Genomic DNA, 26,865 nt, shown 5'->3' with positions numbered 1-26,865 from the left:
GGCTGCGTAGACAATACTAGGTTGGATGGACCATGGTCTTGACTCAGTGGTCCTACTTGAATGGGAGACCATTGCCTTTAGTTGCTTGCCGAAAGAGTCATGGCTCAGTGATAGAGCATCTGCTCTGTGTGGAGATGGTCCCAGGTTCAATCCCTGACATGTCCAGGTAGGACCGATGAAGACACCTGCCTGAAACCTTGGAGAGCTACTACTAGTCAGTGTAGGAATTAAACGTTGTGGAGGAGCTGAGGAACCCTTCCAGCTCTATGATTCTATGACTCCCCCCCCCCTCAAGGATTTCCCCTAAGTTCTTTGGGGATTTTCTGTGCCTAGCTGTAGGTCTTCCCTTGAGCTGTGGGGGAGTTTGTCCCAGATCTTCTGTGCTGAAGTGGATCAGTCTCCCAGGCAACAGCTGAACTGCTGTACTATCAAACACTCATCCCTGTTGCCAGCAGTCATTTAAGAGCATCCTCCAGTCTACAGAACAATGACAATACATACCTTTGAGCCATTAAAAGGCACCACACAGCCTACAAAGCAGGAAAGGAGGAGGAGAGCACTGCTGGATCAGACCAAAGGTCCATCTAGCCAAGTGTTCTGGTCAAGCAGGTGCCTCAGAAGCTCACAGGCTAGACATGATATAATGATTATCATGCTCCGCAAGCTGCATTTTAACAGGCCAGATCATTGGTCCACTAACTCACATATTTTGCTCCCCCCACATTTTGCCTCTGGCTCTGCCCACCACTGGCACCCCCACCCCAGAAGCTTACCCTTGAGGGAATGAGGTCCTTGGGCTGGAAAAATAATTCGCCATCCCCCCCTACATACCACTCCTTGTAGCTGTAGCCTCCTAACCTACTTTGCAGGGTTGTGAGGATCAAATGAAGAGGGAAAGTACTGGCACACTTGGTGGGGGCATGGGGGAGGGCCTTCTTGGTGGCTGCTCCCAAACTTTGGAGCTCCCTTCCTAGAGAAGCTAGACTGGCTCCTTCCTTGCATTTCCACCAACTGGTGAAACTTGTTCCAACAGGCTTTGGGGAATTGACTGCTTTTAAAGGAATGAGTTTTAATAGTGCTGTGGTGTTTTTATTATATGTATTTTAATAGATATGTATTTATATTTTTAAAAATTATATTAGGGTTTAATTACTTTTTAATGATTTTCTCCTTCATGCTTTTAGCTTTTTGTATTTTATCTGTGATTTGTATTTTTACGCGTAAGCTGCCTTGAGTCCCTGTCAGGGGGAAAGGCAGCATCTGTTAATGCCCCAGCCATGGCCCAGCTCCAATGTCTGATGCAATTTTGGCATGACCACCACCATCTTTAATTACTATTTTTTTTCTGGCCCAGTCCCCAAGAAGTTTCAAGAGGTATTAGCATGAAGAATCAAGCAGGAGTAATATATAAAAAAAGAACTTCTTTTAAGCAAGCTTGCATTATTTCTGTTTTAGACGGTTCTTAACATTGTGTTTTCAATTGCTGTAAGCCTGCCCTGGGATCCTAGGGTGAAGGGCAACTACTAATTTTGATAAGGGTAATGATAATAGTCTTCTCCAGTCTCTCACTGATATGCACCCAGGTAAAATTCTAGATCATTATCAAAGGTAGAAATCTCCTTGTACTCTGGAACCTATTGATAATTAAGCACATTAGGGTCCCCATTATACTCTTGTACACCTCATTAAACACTTCACAAGCAAGGCATCTGGGGATACAAAATCTCACTGATCAGGGTGGAATTAAGGAAAGTGTTATTGCCATGTTACTTTCCCTTAGCACCCGACCCCCTAAGAAAACTAATCATGTTTGAGTTGTACAACAACCACCACCCTTCTATCAACAATGCTGGCCTCAGATGTTTGCTCAATGTGCATTTAATTCAGTTCAATTTCTAACAAAGCACTCTTTCTGTCGGGACCAAGACCATGGACTTGTGAGGAAAGTGCAGAGCTTTTTTGCCTTCACCCCCGACATCCCATCCTCTTTTACTGCCATTGACCCAGAGCACCAACGCAAACATCCCTTCTGCCTCCATGCAGATCAGTTAAACAAAATGCCCACAGAGATGAGATTTATTGAAATATAAACTAAATTACAATAGCTGCTGTGAAGCAGGAGACTAAACCAGACCCAGCAGTGTTTTGCAAAAACAGCCACTTCCATTGCTCCTCTATAAACAAGGCTCTGTGTGGATTCACTTGCCTGTCCTACTGATCCCCTGTGCCAAATAAGGACATGAAGGTGAGATTTGTCTACTTTCAAAATATTTAATAGGGTGGGTGAATGAGGCTTTCCACACACACACACGCACACACTATTGCCATGATGTTGTTTCATAGAGCATACATACTCGTGTGCTACCAGAGGTCTTGCCATTTGTGACATGGTGGCAAGCTCCAATTTGCCACAAAAAAATTTTGCTAGCCAAGGGGACTAAGGAGACAGTGTGTTCTGCTGGGCCCCTTTCCTGGTGCTCTGCTAGGTGAGTTCCATTTAAATTTTCCAAAACATCTCTAATCCAATGCTACTGTAGGGCATTGTGGGTAATTTAAATGGTGGCTGTCTGACACCAAGTCCTGGGCAGCAGTGGGTGGGTGCGTGGGGGTAACATCATTACAAATCTTTCTCCCTTCCTCTTATCTTCAACTGTGCGTTTATATCCCACCTTTTCTCTAAAGAGTTCAATGTGACATACATGGCTCTCTCCCCATTATTTTCTCTTTTTTTATAATAATTTTTAATTCATTTTCCAAACATTTTTATACAATCAACTAATATTAACTCTCACATTCATCAATTTTTGACTTCCCTCAGTTTCTCTGCAAATCTTTCATTAAAATTTCTATTGTTAACGCATTTCTGAACTTATTATTGCCTTTAACCATTCCTCTTCCTTTCTCCTACTTTCTTTTTTACAATATTTCTTAATTTTTCACAGAGACTCTTCAAAACCAACAAGTGTTGTCTGTACATCACATATGCTTTTCAGATAATCTGTAAATTTCCCCCAGTCCTCGATAAACTTTTGGTCTTTCTGATATCGAATCTTCCCAGTCAATTTATCCAGTTCCGCATATTCAGTCAGTTTCATTCTCCATTCTTCCACAGTTGGAATTTCTTCCTGCTTCCATCTTTGCACCAGAAGTATTCTTGCAGCTGTTACAGCGTATTGGAAAAGTTCACAATCTTTTCTATTAATTTTATTACCTACCAATCCTAGTAAAAAGGCTTCTGGTGTTCTAACAAATGTATATCTCAACATCTTTTTCAATTCCTTATATATCATTTCCCAGAAGCCTTTCACCTTTTTGCATTCCCACCACATATGATAGAAAGTTCCTTCTTTTTCTTTACATTTCCAACACTTGTTATATGTTTTATATATTTTAGCTAATTTAACTGGCGTTATGTACCATCTATATACCATTTTCATTACATTTTCCTTCAACGCGGTACATGCCGTAAATTTTAACCTTTCATTCCATAATTTCGTCCAATCATCATATTGTATATTATAACCAAAGTCTCAAGCCCAATGTATCATTACTGATTTCACCTCTTCATCTTTTGTATGCCATTCCAACAACATTCTATACATTTTAGACAAATTTTTATACTCATTATTCAATACCTCTATTTGAAATTTTGATTCTTTTCCTTCATATCCACACATTTTACAGTCTTTTTTAAACATTTCACTAATCTGGTAGTAGTGCAACCAATCATAAACAAATTCTTTCACCATTAAAAAATTCCGTACCTACGTCCATATGTTCCAAATTTTTTAACATAAAATTCCATGATATATTGTCAAAGGCCTTTTCCGCATCCACAAAGATTAACATGGCTTGTTTCTCATTCCTAGCATTCAGATATTCTATTATATTTATTATATTTATTATATTATCTTTCATCTGTCTGCCAGGAAGGAAACCCGCCTGATCCTTATGTATAAGATCTTGTAGTACTTTTTTCATTCTCTTTGCTAATATACTTGCAAAGATTTTGTAGTCAGTGTTCAACAGCGAAATAGGCCTATAATTTTTAACTTGCGTTAAGTCTGATTCTTGTTTTGGGATAAGTGTAATAAAGGCTTCTTTCCAAGTTTCCGGTATTTCTCTATTCTTCAAGATATTGTTTACAACTTCTTTCAGTGGTACAAGTAGGGTGCTTCTCATTTCCTTATAGTATCTAGCTGTGAATCCATCTGGTCCTGGGGCTTTCCCCTTTTTCAATTCGTTTATCACCTCTTTAATTTCTTCAATTTCAGTTGGGGCATTCAAGTTGTCTTTTTTCTCCGTCGGGATCTTCTGCACTTCTTTTTCCTTTAAGAATCTTTCTATCTTCCTCATATTATTCTTTTCTTTGTTTTTATACAGTTGTCTATAAAAGTCCAGGAATCCTTTTCTAATTTCTTTCGGATCTTCTATTTCCGTACCTTCAATGATGATTTTGTTTACTGTATTCTGCTCTTTTCTTTTCTTTATCTGCCACGCCAGCCATTTTCCTGATTTATTCGCAAATTCAAAATTTCTTTGTTTCATTCTTTTTATATTCCCTTCTACTTCCTTATTTATTATCATTGCAAACTGTGATTGTAAGATCTTTATGTTTTGTCTTATCTTTTCGTTTTTTGGGTTTTTTTTATCAATTTTTGTTCATTCTCCATTATTTGTCTCAATAATTCCTTTTTGTTCTTTTCCCTATTTTTATTTTTCAGGGCATTTTGTTGAATGAAAAAGCCCCTCATCACAGCTTTACTGGCGTCCCAGACCATACTCATTTTTGTTCCCTTATTGCAGTTATTTACAAAATATTCCGACAGGTTCTTTTGAGCATTTTCTACTACTTTCTGATCATCTAGAAGATAGTCGTTTATTCTCCATCTAAACGTTCTTTCTTCAAAACCTTTTAGTTCAAATTTTCTTGCACTATGGTCCGAAATCACTCTTGGTTGCATTTCAATTTTTGAGATTCTTGGAGCTAATTCATTTGAGACCCACACCTGGTCTATTCTTGACATGGATTGGTTTGGTTCTGAATAAAGCGTGAATTGTTTCTCCAGTGGGTGTCTAAGTCTCCAAATGTCAATCAGATTACAATTCTTAGTCATTGAGAAAAAAGTCTTAGGTAATTTCCCATCTTTGCTCACCCCTGTTGTTCTCAGTCTGTCCATTTCCATTGACACCACTCCGTTCAGGTCTCCCATTATTATAATTTTCTGATCCATATATTCTAACAGTCTTTCTTCTAAATTTTTATAAAATTCTGTCTTGTTTCCATTTGGTGCATAGATCCCGACAATTATTATTTTTTCTCCTTGCCTCTTAATTTGAACTGCCATAACTTCTTCATCTTTAAAAATTTGTTGAGCTTCAATTTTTTTTCTGATGTACAAAACTACTCCTCTTTTTTTACTCCTATCCGTAGATATAAATTCATTTTCCAGTCTTTTATTAATTAATTTTTTTTTATGTCTTCTTGCCATGTGAGTTTCTTGTAGACAAATGATATCCAAATTTTTCTTTTTTAAATGTTGTTCGACTTTGTTTCGTTTTTTTATCGTTGATCCCATTAATATTCCAAGTCCATAACTTAGCTCCGTTTTCGCCATTTTGAATTCTTTATTACAAATTTTATAATTCACCTACCTCTTCTTCTTCTTCTTTCTCTTCTTCTTCCCTCTTTCTTTCTTCCTCTAATTCATCCGGGTCCACTCCTCCTGCCGCCTCCATTCCTGGCTCCACTTCTCTTGTTTCTTCCTCATCACTTTGCAGCTCTTTATATTTTCTTAGAAATTTCCCTATTTCTTCCGGGCTCGTAAGTTTATGTCTTTTACTTTTGTAAATAAAAGAGATTCCTTCCGGGTATTCCCATCTGAATTCTATATTATTCTTCCTTAAAATCTGAACTGTTGGTTTATATGGGTCTCTCCGTTTAAGTAACCTGATCGGGATGTCTTTAAAGATGATTATGTAGTTTCCTTCAATGTTCAACCTGTTCTCTCTATTTTTCTGGAGTATCAAATTTCTCATCTCTCTGTCCTTAAAGGTAATCAGGCAGTCCCCCGGAAATTTTCTTGCCTTAGCCAATCTTATCTTCATTCAAAAAGCACCAATCTTGCCACCTCATCTACATTCATCTCCATCCATTGTGCAATCTCTTTTATTAACTTCTCTTTAATATTTTCTCCTTGCACCTCTGAAACCATCCTCAATCTTAAATTCACTTCTCTCTGCCTGAGTTCGTTCATAGAAATCGCATCCCAGACTTCCCCTTGTGTTTTATTAATTTCCGACATTCCCGTCCTTATTTGTTCTTCCTCCATCTTCACTTCCCTCATTTCCAATCTTGTCTTTTTCAATCCCTCTTCCAAATTCTGTGTCCTCTTACTCACATCCTTCAATTGCCCTTTCAGTTCATTAACTGTAACATCAATTTTTTTGTCCATTTGGCCCATTCTCTTATCCATTTGCTCTAATTTTGCTTCTATATTTTTTTCACTCTGCTTAATATTGGAATTGATCTCTGCAAACATTTTCAAAATCTCTCCTTTAAAGTCCGCTTCTTGTTTTGATCCTCTCCTCTCTACCGGTGTTCCTCCCTCCCCCCCTTTCTTTTGTGTATGAGACATTGTAATTAATTTCCGAACACCTGATATGATATACAGTCAAAGACAATCAGTATATATACAGTCAATAACAATCAGTATTCAATCTTAATGTAAATCATTAAATCACTTCTTTTCAAAAAAAAGGCGTCAGAAAAAAAAGAATTTTTACCCTTCCCAATTGTCATACACTTAAACCTAAATATTACTCAATTTATGTAAATCAGTTTTTCCAAAATAGTTTTCACAAATATATACTTATAGGGGGGAACACCAATAAATTTTTAAAATTCACACTTTTGAAAGATCAATCTCCCACTGCATAAAAGAAATTAACTTCCTTTCTTCTTTCTTCCTGCCACCACTTAGGCTATATCCATACCGTCTTCTTATTGAGGAAATGCTCTCCAAATAATGCTGCTGTACTGTCTAAATTTTTGTAATCCAATGGTTATATATTGTATTCCCAAAATTATAATCCAGTTATGTGGCCAAAGTTATTAAAAATGCTGATAGGTATTCCAATTATATCCAGAAATGTCCAAGGTGCACCAAGTGTATCCAGAGGTAGGAAATAAAAAAAGAAGTATCTAAAGGAGTCTGATCACCAATAATTGTAAAGGCTGCCAGCCTCCTTATTTTGGAGTGATATTTGAGTTCAAATGTAAAAACAATAATATTTTAAAGTTCAGATATAAAAACAGAGGGAGAAGAGAAGAAGCAGAGTGATCTTTAATTTGACAGTCCAGACTAATCCGATAATGGGAAATGAAAAATAAAAATAAAAATGAAACACGGAGGAGTGGTTAGTTCAGCTCCAATTTTCCTTGGCTCCAAATAAAAATATAGTACTGAAGACAGACAGCTAAGCTGTTCTTTTCTCAGTTCATTCCGCGGACTCACACAAAAAACAACAACAAAAAGCAAAAACAACTTGGGTAGATAGCCTCATTCCAACATAGTCCCTTTTTCTTTCCTTTTATATTTAAACGTTCGAGTTTAATTAAATTAAATGCAGAGGTATCCAATCATATAAGAGAGAAAAAAAATACTGTTCAATATTGTCTTTCCATCCCTTTATTATATTTTTTGTTGTTGGATGACTTCCTTCAGCTTAAAATGGAGAAACAAAAGTTCTATTTCGTTGCGCAGTTTTTTTCCAAAACTGAAAGTACCAAGAAGCGACTTTCTTTCTTTCTAACTTCGTTCAGACCGTTTGTTGTATCAAAGACCTTTTAAAGTCACAAAGTAGTTACCCTCTGCTCCCTCTTTTAGTTATCTTCTTTTTCTGCAACTTTTTGTTACTTTTGCAACAATTTATCTCACTTTTAACAAGTTCTCTAAGAGGGAGAAGTTCAAACCGCTTGCCGTTTTACCAACCTCCACTCCACGCTCCGCTCGTAGTCTTGCGCTCCTCTCGGATTGCAGTCAAAACTGACCTCTTTTTTATCTCCTTTCCCCGCCCCCAAAGCCTTTCTTTCATACTCCAATTGTAATCCAAATTAGGCTCCAATTGATTGCTTTTGAGAATCGGTCACTCGCCCTGCAAGCCTGGGGCTGCGTTCTTGAGGGTGAGACAATGGCTTCCCGGTGCCTGCTTTCTCTGCCCGCCGCTCTCCTCGCTCCTATTACGGAGTTACCTGGCGGCCGGGTGATCTGCAAACGGCTCCGCTGGGATCCTGACCCTCTGGTTTCCCTCCAGAGGGGTTTTGGGGGGCTATCGCGCCCTGTAGCACCCCCTTTTACCCTCGAGAACCCGGACTTTCTCTTACTGAGAAAATCCCGCTTGCGACGGGTCCATGGCTCGACCGGAAGTCTCATTCTCACACCAACCTGATGAGATAGGTAAAGCTGAGAGATGGTGATTGGCCCAATGTCATCCACTGAATGCCATGGCCAAATAGGGAGCTGAACCCTGACCTCCTAGACCAATGCTCCAACCATTATGCCACATTATCTCTTTGTGATCAGAAGAGAATTGAAGATCCTTCTCCCCTGCTGTCTTTCCCACACTCAGAATTCCCTCTTCGTCTTCTTATTCACATGGATGTAGGTTGTTTCAGTGAATGCAAAAAACATCGCCCTCAGTTGCACTGAGAGGCTGTGGAATTATTTCACACACTGGAAGGGGGTTAGTGTGCTCGGTTGCAAAAGGAAAACATCTTTGATTGGGCTTTTGTGGTTGTTGTTGTTTTTATCAGGACATGTGGAGTCCAGAGAAAAGCAGTTCCTCAAAAGGCCTCACCACAGATTTCACTCTCCCATTGTGGCTTCAGCAGATCACTTGCACAGCTCCATGTTTTACTTAAAAAGAGATTGCCTTCTTTCCACTGGGACAGTTTAGCACAGAAGAAAGAAGGAATGTAAACGTCTCCATTTTACGCTAAATAAACCTTCTGTGTTGCCCCTAGCAAAAAAATAAATAAAATACTGCAGAGATTCATGATCTGGCTGTGATGTCCAATGCAAAACACAATCCTTGGCAAAGAATATCTTGTGGTCACAAGGCATCATGAGGAACTATTTGGCCTCTCTGTGCAAGCAGCCGAAGCAAATAGTGAATGGTTATTTGCTTTGCAATGTATATCCAATTTTCTCTGGTTAAAACAACAAGATGCAATGTTTAGCTTTTAAATGGAATAATCTAAAGTTCTAGTATGAAGTAGGAACCCCATCAAAGGAAAGAAATGCTCAACCTCTACTAGATGGTTTTCTTTTTCCCCTGCCTTCCGCTATGCTAAACTGTTTTTTTAAAAAATGTAAAACTTGAAAGCTTCATTATCATCAGATTCACCCGCCATTGTAAGGAGAGTCTGTCAATTAACCCTGGTTCTCTGAGAGATAATGTCATCAGTTCTGCTCTGAAAAATGGCCTGGAGCTTTCCTCCCTACTCCCATTCTCATTCCACTTCCACTATATAACTGGGGTCAAGTTTCTTCAAACTGAATCTGCCAGACATTTCTCAGGTTCAGGGCCCACTGCTGATCTGATTCCTAACATCACTGTAAAAGAGGGATAGGGAATCCGTGCTCACCCCAAGCAATGTTGTTAGACTACAATTCCCATAATCCCTGACCATTAGCCATGCTGGCAGAAGCTAAGGGCAAAAATGTCTTCAGGGTCCCTGCTGCTCCATCTATGCTGTAAGAAATATGCTGGGCTTGAAGTGGTCTTGAGAGGAAGAGACATTCGCTGAAAACAGCCCAGGCATGCTGGCAGCCAAAAGAGGAACTGAATCCAGCTTGACAAAGTAAAAATCTAATGAAGCACTGGCCCAAAGAGGTTTGTGTTCATAGTCGCATTGCTTGGCCAGAAAACGCTTGCATTTGAAATGTCCCCAGTGCGTGTATAAATAGGTCCAGAGCATGAAGCTCTGAGTTTCATTTAATACTGGACATGTGGCTCAGCCTTCCTGGCTTCATTCCATTCAGCAAAGAATGATTCGACTATTTGGGGATTTTCGTTCAGAGATGAGCCTGGCAGCAACAATCCATGGGAGAGCATCTCCTGTAACTTTATGAACACATATTTGAAATACATTTTTATAGCAGCACTCAATTAAATTGACAGCTTGTTTACTGTCGACTCTGGTAGCTTATGGGCTGCCCAAGTGGCATATTTAGAGAGGGCTGGAAATTGTTTGATTTAGCTCTTAAGGGCTGAAAGGAAAGGAGTAAACTCTGAGAGCAAAGTAGTGTTTGATAGCTTCCACGCTTCTTCCCTGGCGTGACAGTAAGTGAGTGACAAGGTAGGCAACCAGGCAGTCTTGGCTATGATGGCGACAACTAAGTTTAACCTGGATCAGGCAGTATATTGGGTCATTTAGTAAATATAGCTCAACATAGGAAGCTGCCTTATACTGAGTCAGACCATTGGTCCATCTCACTAAGTAGTGTCTACACTGATCTGCAGTAGCTCTAAGGCAAGCACTGTTCTCAGCCTTACCTGAAGATGCCAAGGGTTGAACATAGGACTTTCTGCATGTAATACAGATGCCCTTCAACTGAGCTAAGGCTGGCCCCCCCACACACATTTTTTCCCTTCTGGGGAAGGTGGGAAGAGGTGGGAGAGATGTCCATGACTTCCGACCTTCATCAAAGGCACACAGGAAGTGAACCTAAGCCCCCACCATCGCCCAAGAACCAAAATGGGGAGCTTTGTTCACGCCAAGCATTTAAGAAACACCTGATACACATATAAAGCACATCACTTCCCCCGAAAAACCCGGGGGACTGTAGTTTGTTAAGGGTGCTGGGAATTGTAGCTCTGTGAGGGGAAATTACAGTTCCCAGGACTCTTTGGAGAAGGTTTTGTGCTTTAAAAGTGTGTTGAACGTTCTTTCAGTGTACAATGTGAACATGCTCTAAGTAATATCTATTTGTTTAAAGAATGGGAAAACTGCCTACCATTTGAAAATATTGTGGCGGTGTACAAAAAAAGAAATAAAAACATAACACAAAGTTAAAACAGTAAAAATATATATTAAATCCGTCAATAAAACCAAACAGGAACAATATCCAACAATGCTCATAGCGGCTTACAACAAAGGAAACAGGAAGACATTTCAAGCAGCACAAAAACAATTTCATAATAGCATAACAATAACATAGCAAATACAAGAACACAAAAAACACATTTCAGTACTGTAAATATAAAAGATTACTTCAGATTACTTAAGCAACATGCAGCATCCAAAAGCTTAAAGATAAAACAGAAACAGCTAAAAACATAGAAGAAACAATCATTAAGCTGAGATATAAATTTAATAAACAATGTAATGTATTTCTATTTAAATTATAGTAATTTCAAAATTTGCACCTATGCATATACACTAGCCTATGCAATATTTTCTGCTGTTTTGGGTGGCCAATGAGCAAGTAGATACCCTGAAATATCTGGAGGGCCCCACAGATTCCCCACTTGATGGTTGGCTAGGAATCATGTTCTCCTCCCACTGAAATCTCCTTGTCTCCGTCCTCCTGAGATCTGAAATTGTACCCTAGATTGGGGGTGGGGGTGATTTAAGAAATCTCATTTTTTGCCACGTCACCCTATACTGAGCCAAGCCATCCAGTACAGAAACTAAGATTGTAACCAGAAGTCAGACTCTTTTGGGATTGCTTTGATCTCTATTCCATCCTAAAAGCTTTTCTCAAAGTGATACTTATGGATCTTTTTAATGTGGAGGGAATAACCCTGGGATCTGTCTTTGGCTGCTGTGGCTTATCTTATGTCGGTAGTTTAAAATAAAAATAAAGAGTGGGAAAGGGAACCTAGCTATTACATGCAAATCAAAGCTCTTATATTGCATTCAACTATTCCCACTGGAAGCAAATACCATCTTTTTGCAAGAGGTGCATGATGAGTCCCTTCTCTATTTGGTATCTCCACACCCTGAAGAACCGTATGTTGTTTACCCTAGAGACCAATTACCCCTGTTCTGCTGGGTAATTACACAATCAGGCTGGGGTTTCTTCAAAGCATGCTAAGTACCCAGCAGACTGCTGAGAGTTCTTCATGGTTGTTCCATTCTCTTGGATAATTACGGGATCATGTTACCTTAGTACACTGGACCAAGAAGCCTACATTTAGTTCAATTTCATTACTGAATCCCTCTGCCATCTCTAAAATTCAAATCTACCATTCCTAGACCCTCTGGCATTATTTCTTAAGCTGAATCTATATTTTAATTGGGTTTTGTTTTTTGTTTTTTTAAAAAGCACCCATAGGTCTTCACAGTCTACCAAGCAGAGCCAGGTGTAAACTCCATGCAGGACTCTTCCAGGTGACCTATAATAATATAATAATAATAATTTATTATTCATACCCTGCCCATCTGGCTGGGTTTCCCCAGCCACTCTGGGTGAGTCCCAACAGAATATTAAAAACACGATAAAACATCCAACATTAAAAACTTCCCTAAACAGGGTTGCCTTCAGATGTCTTCTAAAAGTCAGATAGCTGTTTATTTCCTTGACATCTGAAGGGAGGGCTTTCCACAAGGCAGGCACCATTACTGAGAAGGCCCTCTGCCTGGTTCCTATTTATGGAGCATTTGCAGTCTCGTGCCCAGTATTACTTAGGCATTTTAAGAAACCAAAAACATCAACGCAGTTTCAAAATCATTAGTTAAAATCCATGCAGGTTTGAAAGGTTCAGTCTAGCACCTTGGTTCAAAATGGCTCCAAACTGTAACAAAACCTAAATGGAAAACCTGCTCCTTGATCTCAGGAACCATCATGCTACATTTGGCTAGGCTATCTTCAGATGCAAAGTGAATGGACAAACAAACAACTTTCCAAACTATTGCAGGGTTATAGTCAACTAACTTCTAGTTGGAGTAGACCCAACAAAATAAATGGACCTAAGTTAGTTGTAGTCATTAATTTCCAAGTAAAGTCTTGGTTGAATACAACCCCTAGTAGATTCATCATGATTTACTTGCGCAGAGTTTAGATTATATCTGGTATTTACTGGTGCCCACAGTTAGAATTAAAAACAGAGGCACATTCTTAGCCTTGAGAGTTTGTTCCACAGTCCTTTAACACCAGTGTCCCCTCCTGGTTATTCCAAGGGGGCCTTCATTTCCACAGCCAAATTTGAAAGGGGAGGGGGCACATTTTTGTTGCCATCATTAAACTATTGGGGATCAGAAATAAACTGATGCTGATAGACTGTAGGAAGATCCCAACCTACCATGCCTGCCTCCATTTTATCTGCGCAGCAACCCAGTGAGGTAGGGTTTGGCTGAGTGTAGCTAAGATTAATCAATAAATAAGCTTTGAGGTTGGGTAGGGATTGAAACTTAGTCCAAGTGGAACACTCCATTTGTCACAACCAGTGCCGGATTTACGTATAAACTAAACAAGCTATAGCTTAGGGCCCCACTCTCTTGGGGGGCCCAAAAAAATTAAATGAAAAAAACCTGGGTGTACATTTCCAAAATATAAGATAAAAAACAAATTACTTTGATAAAATACATATTTTGTTATGTGCAAAGGGCTTTAGATACCTATTAGGTCCATATATTACCATATAGCATATATTCAGCACAAAAAACAGCGACAGTTTGTTGTTGGCAAAGGACAGCTGGACATATAAAGGGCCCTATTACCTTCAGTAGCTTAGGGCCTCATCAAACCTAAATCTGGCCCTGGTCACAACATGTGGTTTGTGGAGCAATATGTGCTGGACTGTGCTGTGCCACATCAGAACAGTCCCCCTTGTAAGATATAAATAAAGCTATCTTCCCAGCCTTCATCCCACTATGTTCATTTTCTACTTGTGGGGAGTGTTTTGCATTGCTTGCCAGATTGGCTTTTTCATCCTCCACAGCAAACTGCTGTTTTGCTCCACTGAGTTTTGGTTTAGCTTCTTAGAGAAAGTTGTCTTAACACACATTCTCATTCAATAGCATTTAAAGCTGTTTGCAAACACATTAATTTCCAAAGTCAGGCACATAATAGCTTAGCTTCTGAGCGATGAACCACAGGCAGAAGCTCAATTAGTGGCATTACATTCCTTAGCCATTGGCCGTAGCAAATCTAGAAATATACAAATGTATAAACCACGTCACAGAAGATTTGGCCAATTTGTTACGCATTTAAACAACCCACACACCATATGAAAAAACGTAATCCTATGCATTTCTGCTCAGAAAGAAGCATTCCTGAATTTCGTGAGACTTACTTCTAGGTAAGTGTCTTCATAGGGTTGCAGCCTCAGACATTAACCCCCCAAACAACTAAATGTTTCCAGTGCAATCCTAGACACGTCTACTCAGAAGTAAGTCCCATTCAGTTCAGTGGGATCTCCTCCCCGGTAAGTGTATATAGGACTTACATCAGCCACAGACAGGATAGCCAATGGCCAAGGGTGACGGGGATTGTACTCCAAAAACATCTAGAGGGCCGCAGGTTCCTCACCTTGACACCAGAGGCTTCCAGGGGCCAGATTTGGCCCTCAATGCCTCTCTATCCATCCCTTGTGATTCTCCCCAGGCCACACACACACACCCCGGCCTTGCTTTGCAGCCTCCATCTTTTGCTTGAACTGTGATCATTCCTCTTGCTCTCGCCTGGATGGAGGATGCTGCAGTCTGTGTGTAGAAAGCAACTTCTGGCTTTTGTGTTTCTGTACAAAGGTAACCCCACCCACTTTCCCCTCTGGCCCCACCCTCCACTGGCACACAGCCCCCATTTGGGGGATGTGTTGTGTGCTCCGCAATGCAACTTGCACCCATGTCAGTGGCCAGAAGACCCTCAAGTACTGCTTGATTTACCTTGTTCTGCACAAAGAGAATTCTCACAATAGTACATTTTACAGTTCCTTGGGGGGGGGGCATTTTCACCAGCACTCCACAATGTCTCAGGACCACAGTATATGCTGCTTCCTGGAATTATGCCTCTTTCCATCCTTTTCTTGTCCAGTCCCTAGATTTCTCTGCTGTTTCAAGCCTGATTAGCTTAAGTGATAAAATGCAAGACACGCATAATGCTGTCTAAGAAGAACCTGCAGATAACTGGCAAGTTGCCTTTGCTAAGAGGTAGGCAGAGCTGAGATAAGAAGCAGTGGTGGCTCAAGCAGAGACAGCGAGAGAAAGAGATTATAAAATCCCCTCCAAGCTGCCAATGCAGTCTGACCCCCACACTTTTAAAAAATTGAGGCAAAGGTTATGCACAGTAAGAACTCTGTGGCCAGAGTAGAATCTGGAAAACCTGGAATCAAGTCCCCACTAAGCCCACGTGAAGCTCACTGGGTGACCAGTTTTTCCCCTTGAGTATTTCAGCCTAAACCTACCTCAAAGTGTTGCTGTGAGGATAAATAGGAAGGAGAAAACCTCAGAGTGGGGTGCAGCTTCATCACCTCCTGCTTGCCAGTGCCGGCATACCCCAAGGTGACAGTCAGCAATAGCAAGGAAGAGCAGATTCGGCCCCAGGGGGCTGTGGAGGTAGGCAGGGGGCACGTTCTCAGGGCCATGGGCCTCAGCAAGTGCCTGATGATGCCCAACCCTGTGCTGGCCTGGGACTTGCTGATTTATTTGTTATCACATTTCCATCCCACCTAAGAAGCTGCACTGGACAGAAGGAAAAGAAAGAAAAACCATGTAAAGATGTAACCATTTCAGAGATTTCAAAGTTCCAAGGACATGTTCTGATCAGGATACAGCTCACAGTTCCTTGCAGGAATTCTCTGCTTCATCCCACAACTATATCTGGTGGTAAATCAGGAACCCAGATAAATCTGTAACTCTTGACAACAAGCTTAAATATCCAGGCCTCTTCCAAACTCCTGTGGAACAACCCCTCTGCCTCCTTTTCCAAACCAACTTCTGGAAGAGCAGGTTATTGAGTATGCTTCACTATTGTGGAGAGAAGGGGCTCTGTTGCTTTTGCAATGTCTTCTCTTCTTAATCACGAGGTTAACAGCATGGGTTATCTTTGCACTCATTGGCCAAAACACAAGAAGGCAGAATGAGGTGTGCTACTTTGCATGGACTTGGGTAGAACACTGCCTACATGTTTTCCTTTATACCTCTATAAAAAGCTTACATTTTTTTCATGAAAGCTGAATATTCAGGGAGGGGCATGAAATATTATTGAGGGGATCAGGACCGCATAGAACCTTTATGGCTGCAGCCCTCAGTTTGTATGGTTTAGTGCAGGTATCGCCAACCTTTTTGGGCCAGTAGGATGTTTGAGAAAGTGCCCTTGGCACCAGTCAGAATATGGCTGCCATAGGGTGTTTGGCAAGATACATTTCTTAAAAAGCAGAAAAAGAGACAGGACCATAAAAAGTTGTGAGCATGCCTCCCCACCCAATCCTTGGGGAAAAGGCACCTATGTCAACCACCATCACACTCACTAAGTGTTTTGCATTGCTCCTCTGTCCAAAACTGGTGGGAAGGTGGGTGTCCAATCCTGACATCCAATGAAGTGTGGGGATGCCTGAGGGTGCATGTGCAATGGAGGAAAGGCTGAACCAGTGTAAACAGGTACTTGGCAGGAAGAGCAAAGAGTTACTCATGCATTGTGGATTTTTGAAGAGATACTTAATGAGACCTTTTGCAGGTGCCATAGGAGATGCTGGTGGCCAGACTGGTGTGTGGAGGTATCATCCTGGAACCCTTGGTTGACTGTTTGTGGGGAATATTACAGCTTTATAATTCTGATAGCTCTTCCCTTCAGTGGACACCTCTGAATATGAGCATTCTTGTTCTTTTTGTCTTCGCAGGTGAACTTCTGCCATGGCTTCTTGTGATGAGCAATGATATACTCTGAAGTCTACAGAGACCAAACATCCAAAGGAATGGTTGCTTCGCTTCCTTCTCACTATCACGAAATGAAATGGTGTTCCTAAGGTGATAACTGCTTCTTGCAGTCTAGAAGACACAACTTCGCTAGGACATTTTGTTTTTATTTTTTTTGTCTGCAAACGCACATTCTGATGGCTGGTGGGCGGTGATGACACCATGTAGAAGGTCCTGAAGGGGTGTCCTAACTGAGTTGCAATGGTTTTATACACTTCCCCATTTCCAAACGGCTTTCTGTCAGCACTGCACTCTTTCTCCTGGGGCTTGATCTTCCCATGTTATTGGCTTGGAGACAGGCTTATAGCCTCCTTTGTGCCTACCACCTATGAGAAGCGCCAAAGGGGAGATGATCCGTGCTACTTCCACGCTCTGTGCATCATCATCACCACTCCAATTTACCTGGCACTGCTGGTGGTCTCTCTGCCTTTTGCCCTGATTGGCTTCCTGCTCTGGTCCCCTCTCCAATCTGCTAGGCGACCGTACGTCTACTCTAGGCTGCAAGACAAGAGCCAGATCCATGGAAGCACGTTGCTCACGGAGTGGAAGGCCGCCAGCAATGGGAAAAGCTTCTGCTTTGGCAGCGCCAATGTCTGCCTGCTCCCAGACTCCTTGGCAAGATTGAACAATGTTTTCAACACACAGGCCCGTGCTAAGGAGGTTGGGCGACGGATACGGAATGGGGCTAGCAGGCCACAGATCAAAATCTACATCGATTCCCCCACAAACACGTCCATCAGCGCAGCAAGCTTCAGCAGCCTGGTCTCTCCTCAGGGCGGAGATAGTAATAACCGTGCAGTCAATGTGGGCATCAAGAGGACAACCTCGATGGAGTACAAAGGGGACAACTCCGGCTTGAACAACAGTGAAGATGGTAGAGATGGCAAAGCTGGAGGAGATACCAATGAGGGCGAAGACGGCAACACGTGCATTGTGCGCATAGGTGGAGAGGACAATGGGCACATTTCAGACCTGGAAGCAGATGGCACTGGTGGCCAAGTCAATAACAGCAAGGGGCCAGCAGACCGATCACCAGAATCTGAAGCCGAGAGCCTGAAAGGCCAGACTCCGAACCATAAGCAGAAAGAGGGGGATTCTGGGAGCCTAGATAGCTACACTGCCTCGCGAGAGTCCCTAGTGAAGGTGCGTGCCGCAGACGGCCCTGTGGACCAGAGCACTGTCAACAGCAAGCTCCTTTACAAGGCCTCACTGATGAAGAAGACCTCCTTGAGAAAAAAGAGAAACACAGATGAGCTCTTTGACCACGAGATCTCCGCTTTCTTCCCTGCCAATTTGGACTTCCTGTGCTTGCAGGAAGTGTTTGACAAAAGGGCGGCTGAGAAATTGAAAGAGGAGCTCCACCATTACTTTGAATACATTCTGTACGATGTTGGGGTCTACAGCTGCCACGGCTGCTGTACCTTTAAGTTTGTGAACAGTGGCCTGCTTTTTGCCAGCCGCTATCCAGTTATGGATGCTGCTTATCACTGTTATCCCAATGGAAAAGGAACAGACGCCTTGTCTTCTAAGGGGGCCCTGTTTCTCAAGGTAGGTCTCTTTCTATATAAACTGATTCAGGGACCTTCTGGTCTGCAAGCAGGACAAGTGCATATATGTGTGTGTACTTTGCATGTCTAGGCCACTATGCAAATACAAAATTTGTGGTGTGCAATAAAGAACACCCTGCTTCATTGGAACATAGAAAGCTGCCTTATACCGAGTCAGACCATTAGTCCATCTAACACAGCATCAAAATGAATGGGACCTGTCCCAAGTCCTGGAAGTGGCCCTTATCCATTTTGATATGGCCTGCAAACGAGAACATCCTTATGGGCCATGATTTTCGCTCTCCTCCTCTCTAGCTCTTTTATATCATTTCTTTGACATTTTTATATCATTTCTTTGACATTTTACAATCCTTAGCTCAGTAAACTTTGCAGCCCTGGGGAGGTGGGTCGTGGTGGCTCCCACATGGAGAGCCGAGTGTTCCTTATGTGACCCTTGCCAAGATGCTTGCCAGAATTGCCTTGCTAATTGGCAACCGTAATCATTTTGCTTTTATTGTCTGCTCTTTTTGCATTTCATTGGCCACTAAGCTCACTCCCTTACATGCCCAGCAACCACACGGACAGATAGATGCTTGCTAACTGAGGATGACACGCCATGCATCTGATGAAGTGGAAACTTCCATTGTGACCTTTTTTATTTTTTATTTGGATTTTTAATACAGAGACAAAACACACACACATCCCACCCACCTCTTCCCTCCTCCCCCCAGTTGTACAACTTTCATGCCAATCTCAACATATAACTAAGTACCAGGTGACTCCCCCCTTCCACCCTTTTTCTGGTTTCTTTATTTATCTATTAAATCACGTATTCCAAATTTTTAATCTTTGAATTTCTCCCTTTGTTAAATTCTATTAACTCCTATTCTGCTGGATTAACTCAAGACTTGTTTATGCTGGTTCTTAAAATATTCAATAAACATTTCCCAATCCTTGTATTCTTTATCGTCCTTTTCTCTTACCCTATTCATTATGCCTGCCAATTCAGCATATTCAAGCATTTAAAACTGCCACTCTTCCTTGGTGGGTACCGTCTTCGTTCTCCACCTTTGTGCCAATAAGATTCTAGCCACAGTGGTGGCATATAATGATTTTTGTTTTTTGTTTTTTAGGGACTTCTGTTGTTACCATTCCCAAAAGGAATGTCTTGGACTTTTTTGGGAAGGTTTTCTTTTTAATATCTTTTTTAATTCATTATAAATTAATTCTCAGAATTCCCTGATTATTTTACAGGACCACCACATGTGGAAAAAGGGTCCCTCTTCATTGCATTTCCAACATTTACCTTTTTCTTTTTAAAAACATTTTCACTAGTTTGGTAGGTGTTAAATACCATCTGTGGGTCATTTTCATCATATTTTCCTTTAATGTATAACACACCATAAAAATGATATTTACTGTCCACAAATTATCCCACAGCTCATAATCAGTGTTATGACCCACATCCTGTGCCCATTTAATCATATTTGATTTCACAAATTCCTCTTTTGTATCCCACTCTAGCAGCAGTTCGTACATTTTTGATAATACTTTTTCTTTTGTATCTAATAAATTTCTTGCAAATTGGGATTTTTGTTCTGCAAATCCATTTTTTAATCAATCTTATAAAGTTTGCTAATCTGATGTATCTGTAACCAATCTGTTAGTAATTTTTTTAGTTCCTTGGGATTTTTCAACCTTGGTTTCTCTCCTGTAAGATCTAAGATTTCTTTATATGTTAATCATTGTTTGTCCATATTTGTTCTTAATTTGACTTAGTGCCCTTTGCATTTCCATCATTGATATTGGAGTATTTAATATCTATGCATTTTCTTCTGATATTTGTCCAATTTACATTCTTCCAAATACTCCGATATCAATTCTGCGTTTTCTTGCTCTTTCTTAGAAAGGTCTATGTAGAATTTAACAAATGTGTGTCTTATCTCTTTTTGATTGATTATGGAGGTTCCATTTTTTAGCGGACTATGGATTATCCTTTTTTTCTTTTTCTTTCTTCAGTTGCCAGGCTAATAACTTTCCTGGTTTATTTTGCAAATTCAAATCTCTTTTGTTTCATCGCTTTAATTTTCCTTTCTATATCTTGGTTAATTAGCATAGAGTATTGCGCTTGTAATATTTAATTCCTTGTAATAGGGTGGTGCTGTGGTCAAACCACAGAGCCTAGGGCTTGCCAATCAGAAGGTCAGCAGTTTGAATCCCCGCAACAGGGTGAGCTCCCGTTGCTCAGTCCCTGCTCCTGCCAACCTAGCAGTTCGAAAGCACATCAAAGTGCAAGTAGATAAATAGGTACCGCTCCAGCAGGAAGGTAAATGGCATTTCCGTGTGCTGCTCTGGTTCACCAGAAGTGGCTTAGTCATGCTGGCCACATGACCTGGAAGCTGTCTGTGGACAAACGCCAGCTCCCTCGGCCATTAAAGCGAGATGAGCGCCGCAACCCCAGAGTCGTCCGCGACTAGACTTAACGGTCAGGGGTCCCTTTGTTGTTGCTATGGAACGAAACACAGACCTGCCCAGGAGAAGCATGTTTTAGGAACATAGGAAACCATTACATTGGACCATTGGTCCATTTAGCTCAGTATTGTCTACATTGACAGGCAGGAACTCAGACAGTGATCACTTGCAGCCCTACTCAGAGATGTCAAGGATTGAACCTTTGCCCTTCTGCATGCAAGATCCTTTATCACTGAGCTACACTCCCTCCCCAATCAGGTTTATGTTGCCAAAATTCCACACACATATCCTTTCATTTAGGCCTTTCCCAGCTCTAATTGCTTGGTTGAACTGCTTAGTAGTTGCCTTTTTAAAAAGTTTCTTGAGCATTTTGACTTTCTGCTATATGGGATATTTTTAGTTGATATTATCCATAGTTATTTTCATCAATGTTATGTTTTAATGTATTATTTAGAATTTTGACTTTTTTAATGCAAATGGTATTGAGATTTTTTTTTTAATAGTAAATTGATTAAATAAATAAATAGTCCAGAATGTGTGAATTAGGGCAGCTTGCTTTAAAGTGCAGACTGAACAAAATTTATGAGTGGTGACCATCTATTTAGAAGGGAATTTTTTTTTTCCTGGAGCAGTGTGAGAATAGACGAAGAGTTGTAGCATTAAAAACCTTTTTTGGAAAAATATTCTAAGAGTTTGAAATCTCTGTATTCAACCTGAGCTCTGCTGTTTGCAAATCAAAGGGGCAGAGCTATTTGCTGAACTCTCCTGCCATCTGCTCGCAGTGACCCCCTGCCTGTTTTCCACCTACATTTACAAAGTTAGTAAAATTTCAGTTGTTCCTTTCTTCCGGGCAAATGAGTCTGGTATTCCATTTGCTGTAAGCCAGGCCCCAAGCAAAGTGGGCTTCTCTGGCCTGTATAGATTGTGGCAAATTAAGAAAATGTGTGCCATCTTTCTTATTCTGCCTTCTGCTTTTGCTGTTGATACGGGAGGGACAAGGAGCTAGGCAGTGGGTCCTAGTCCATTCAGATGAATAGGGATATTCCCCATCAACCTCAGTCTTCTCTCAGTGTGAATAAAAATGCATATGTCAGTGAAAAGCAGCATATGAAAGTACATTATATTAAGGAAAATTGTTCTGCAAATATGTGTGGATAAGTGAATTTGAGATTGAGGAAATGAGAAACAGAGAGAAACCAAAATGTTGCCCATCCCTGGCAAAAACACATCTCTGAGAGAGAAATGCAAAAAGAGCTGCAGGGAAGAAAAGGCAGGCATTATGATCTCAGTGGCCATGGACTTTGCCCATCTCATAAACCCAGTTGCACTGACTTTACTGTGTGGTGCATCTGTCAGTTTATGAGCTTGAGGAGCTGCTGGCTCACCTCCTGCCCAAGCTTTTACTTGGACTTTTGGCTGTACTTTCCGTCCCTTGTTCTTTATCAGCACTGCAGCAAACAGTTTGCAGGGGCCGACGGGGAACTCTTTGGCAACGGAATGCAATAAATCTCGGAGGATTCCAAGACCTGGGTCCCATTTGCCAATTAAGCAAGCCATGCCCTCCAATTCTTAAAGGATGCTTTCTTGAAAAGGGGGGGGGGGAATGGGTAGGGAGAACCTCTCTCATGATACGAGAACCCACTGGGGCCATCCACTGAAGCTGAAGCTTGGAAGCTTCCGGACAGATGCAAAGAAGCACTTATTCACACAACACACAGTTAACCTTTGGAATTCACTACCACAAGATTCAGTGATGGCCATAAACCTGGGTGGCTTTAAAGGGGGTATAGACAAATTCATGGGTGGTGGTGGTTAAGGCTATCAGTGGCTACTGACCACAGTGGCTATGTTCTTTCTCCATGGTTGGAGGCAGCGTGCTTCTAAATACCAGTTGCTTGGAATCACAAATAGAGAGAGTGCTGCTGTGCTGAGGTCCTGCTTGTATGAGGGGTATCTGGCTGGCCACAGTGAGAACATGATGCTGGAGTAGATGGGCCATCAGCCTGCTTCGGCAGGTCTCTTATGTTCTTATGAAGCAGATCACTGATCTGTCTACCTCAGTAGCATCTTCAATGATTCACAACAGCTCTGCAGGGTTTTAGTCTTTCCCGGATCTCCCGGCAATTGCTAGAGCCCAAAACTGGGACATTTTGCATACAAGGTAGCGATGGGCACAAGACCAAATTCTGACTGGTTCCAGTTCTGCAGAGTTCTACAGTACTGCCTGCATTGTTCTGGTTCCATGTGGATATTTTAGGAGGAATATGCACAAATCTTTTTTTAAAAAAACCCCTCAAACCTCTGCATGAAACTTTTTTAATTTAAAAAATGCATACACTTAGAAGGTGGTCTGAGAGCTTCCTCTCTTGTCTGTTGTTGGTTCCATGGGGGCAGCTACGTTTTTCCCTGTACAACCCCACTGAAAATGGTGGCACAACTTGCATTGCTCCCAAGGGAACTTGTTCTAGGTTTGTTACATTTGTATGTCGCTTCCCACTACAAAAAAAGTCCCCAAAGCGATTTACAACACAAGTAAAAAATAAAAACACCATGAAAATGATGAAAGCATGTTAAAAACATACTCAGAATATTAACATGGGTTCATCCCTATTGTAATCACCGCACCCAACTGGAGATGAACACCAAAACAAAACAAACATCCAATGATTGGGGCAGCCAGAATGCATGGAGGAGAGAGAAAATATCTGTGCCTAGTACCAAAATAATAACAAAGCAGGTATCAGGCAGGTCTCCTTGGAGAAAGCATTGCAATAATCAGGGGCTATTACAGAAAAGGCCTGTTCTCTTGTTGCCACCTGCTGGGCCTCCCTTGGAGGTGGCACTCAGAGGAGAGCCTCAGATTATGGGCAGGTGGCAAAAGGTAGGGAAAGATACGTGGAAAGGTGGTCCTTTAGGGATAGGGATCCTCTCTGGCTTTCCAAATAGGGCAGGGGTGGGCAGCTTCTGGCCTGCATGCAGACTTTAGTCTAATTTCAAAATTATCCTGCATGTTCAGAGCTTTGGCAAGTGTGTTATTCATTCATTCATTCAAGTATTGTATACCACCAAAACACACACAATATAACATGGTGATGTATTAAACACCATAAAAAAGTGCAATATGATTACAGGTACTGGCTGATTAAAAAAAATAGACAGGTGCAGAGGCCTGTCTACATAAAAAAGGCCTCCCTGAGTCAGCTGAAAGTAAAAAGTGAGGGTACCTGTTAGATCTATGTTGGGAGAGGGTTTTGGAGCCTGAGACTGGCAGGCTTCTGTGGCACAAGGGGCAACCAGCAGCCTGCTGGGTAAGGAGAAATGGGAGGAGAAAAGGGGGATCTGGAAAGACACAGTGAGAAGGGGGGTTCTGCCCACATTGGCCCTTGGACCAGCCCACCACTCAGATCTGCCCTCCATTGACAGATAACCTCCACCCTTGGTGCAGGGGTAGGAACATACTGAAGATCAAAACAGAAAGGTGCCTTGTACCAAGACAAAGCATTCTTGATCCATCTAGCACAGCTTTTATCTGCTCTGATGGGCAGCAGTGTGTAAATCTAGATTATTTTACTGTACGGGGCTTTCATAAAATTAAAAACAAAACAAAAAAGAAGAAGCCAAACCTCTCCAAAATCTGGGCATCATTCATGTCACTGACTCCCTTCAGCATGTGCATATATTAAGGATTAAGGGATTAAAAAACCAGTCTGCTTCCAGCTGCCCAGAGCTGAGTCATTGATTTATGACCCATCCAGGCAAGCTGGCAGCTGTTTTTCCACCCCTCTTGCAGGAAAGTAAGCCTCTTTTCCAGCTACTATGAGGATTGATAGACTTAATTATCAACTCCCAAGTCTTCACTAAGATGGGATGGAGGGACTTGTTTACTGCCAGGACTCCAAATAAAACAAATCAGTAAATCTTGCTCAGATCCTCTAGCCTAGCTAGAAAGTGCACTGGAGCAACATCGGTGCCATTTCCAAAAATCTTGTGCAAAGCATTTTATTAAGCATGCTGGGTGCAAAGGTATGGGTGCCTAAATCTCATCGATCACCATAAGATTTTGCAAGCCATGCTGTAGTGTGGTCTGTCATGAATTCCAAACTGTCTTGTTTGCTTGTTGTTCTTGCAATTACGTTGTTCAAGAACTAAAGAGTCAGCAAACTAGCTCCATCAGCTCAATGAAGTTTTAGACTTATTTTTCTTCAGCAGCAGCCTTGCCACTCCCCATGGCGAATCACAAACTGAAGGGAGCATAAAAAAGGCCAGTATGGTGTAGTGATCAGAGCACCCATCCCCAGCCTGTCACCTTCTGGGTGTTTTGGACTTCAATTTCCACCAGGCCATTCTGGGTGGAGGCTAATGAAAGTTGTAGTCCGAAACATCTGGAAGGAGCCAGCTAAGCAGGTCAGTTCCTGGATGGGAAATCCCCAGAAAGCCTTACTTTGAGTTCTGCTAAGGAAGAAAGATAGGGTAGCATTTTTATTTATCTTTTAAATGAAGCTAGGAGCTGTGGAAGGAAGGAAGGAAGGAAGGAAGGAAGGAAGGAAGGAAGGAGTACAAAATTGAACTGGGCTAGTGTAAGCCTTGTGTGTGAACTGTGATAAGTCCCACTGTGTTGCCTATTTACAAGTACAGATGGACAAACCCTCAGAGGTTTAGTAACCATTCTAGGGTTTTGCAAGCACCTTGTGCTTATTTCTGCCTACATACCTGTCCTGGGAATTTCTGCATCAGCTTTTAAAAGCAGCTTCCCATTTATTCCTAGGCAGTAATCTAAATATTTTATATATACACACACACAGCCTCTGCTAATGCAAGACTTGGCTGGATTCCACACATTCTATGTGCACAAGAATCTTAAGAGTGGGCAGCAGTGGGCAGCTCTTGCAGAATAGGCCCTCCTTTAAATAAGAATGTGATTAGCTATCTCATTGTTTCCTGCTTTTCTTTATTTCTGGGAATCACCATCGTAGAGATAATGGGGCGTTTAGTTGCCACCACATTCATTCATTCCCTTTACCTTTCAGAGGTTCCTGGCAATGGGACTGTTGCACATAGAGATGATTGGACCTATAAAAGTCTGATCCATCCCAGTTTTCAGAGAGGATGGGACTAAGTCTGCCTCATCCTGTTTCCAGGCAAATTTGTAATGGAAAATCCTTTAAAATCTGCCTGGAGAAATGAACAGGAGGGAGGTATCAGAAGATTCAAGGGAACTCCCATGGTTTGCAGAAGTATACAAAATATATTTAAGGGATAAAACAATAAATGGGGGGAAGGACCCCAGAACACCCAAGTGGGGGTAGAGGTCTGGCTATTTGCAGATTAGTTGCACTGCAGAAGGCGTGCTAGGGAGACCACACATTCAGGAAACGCAAAATAACTTTTGCTAGGTTTTAATAACAATAACAAAAACTCCTTTTGCACTAAATTACAATATATCAATAACCCATCCACCAGGGTACTGAAGCTCCATGCTGCTCTTTATATACCATACCCAACAGCTTAATTGCCACAACTTAACAGCACCTGCTATACTGCTTCACAGCTGTAAAACTAGGTCACGTTATTTGCTCTGGCCTTTAAAGAAATACACATCTTGTGGAACAAGAATGAACCTTAAAATTTAAAGAGACCATTCAACAAGAGGGTGCTTCCTGGCCACATTGAATGCTGACTGAATGCTGGAAGGTTGAGAAGGAAGCTTGGGGAGAACAGAATGGAATGGAGTATCATGGACAAGAGCACAGCCAGCAAGGCCTGCTGGAACCCTAAACTGGAGCACTATTAACACAAACATTTTGCCTTGTATTTCTTTAGCATCTGCATTTGATGCCCAATTATTTCAGTGACTGTAGTCCTGCCAAATGACCAGGAAAAAACAAACTGCCTTGCTCCTCTACCTTTAAACAGATGTGTTTT

At 41.5% G+C, this 26,865-nt stretch overlaps 1 protein-coding gene across 1 annotated transcript in view; it reads left to right on the top strand.

The window, feature by feature from the left end:
* Positions 1-26,865, top strand: part of SMPD3 (sphingomyelin phosphodiesterase 3) — a 129,572-nt gene that overhangs the window by 75,097 nt on the left and 27,610 nt on the right. Inside the window, exon 3 of the mRNA XM_079988285.1 lies at positions 16,849-18,472. Within this exon, the coding sequence (XP_079844411.1) occupies positions 17,126-18,472 (1,347 nt within the window). The 5' untranslated portion in view covers positions 16,849-17,125. The remainder of the gene's footprint in view (positions 1-16,848; positions 18,473-26,865) is intronic.

The sequence above is a fragment of the Podarcis cretensis genome, assembly GCF_951804945.1.
Source record: "Podarcis cretensis genome assembly, chromosome: 8".
In the NCBI taxonomy this organism is placed as follows: Eukaryota; Metazoa; Chordata; class Lepidosauria; order Squamata; family Lacertidae; genus Podarcis; species Podarcis cretensis.
Note: the sequence above shows the minus strand (reverse complement) of the source record. Positions and strands in the feature narration are given on the sequence as shown.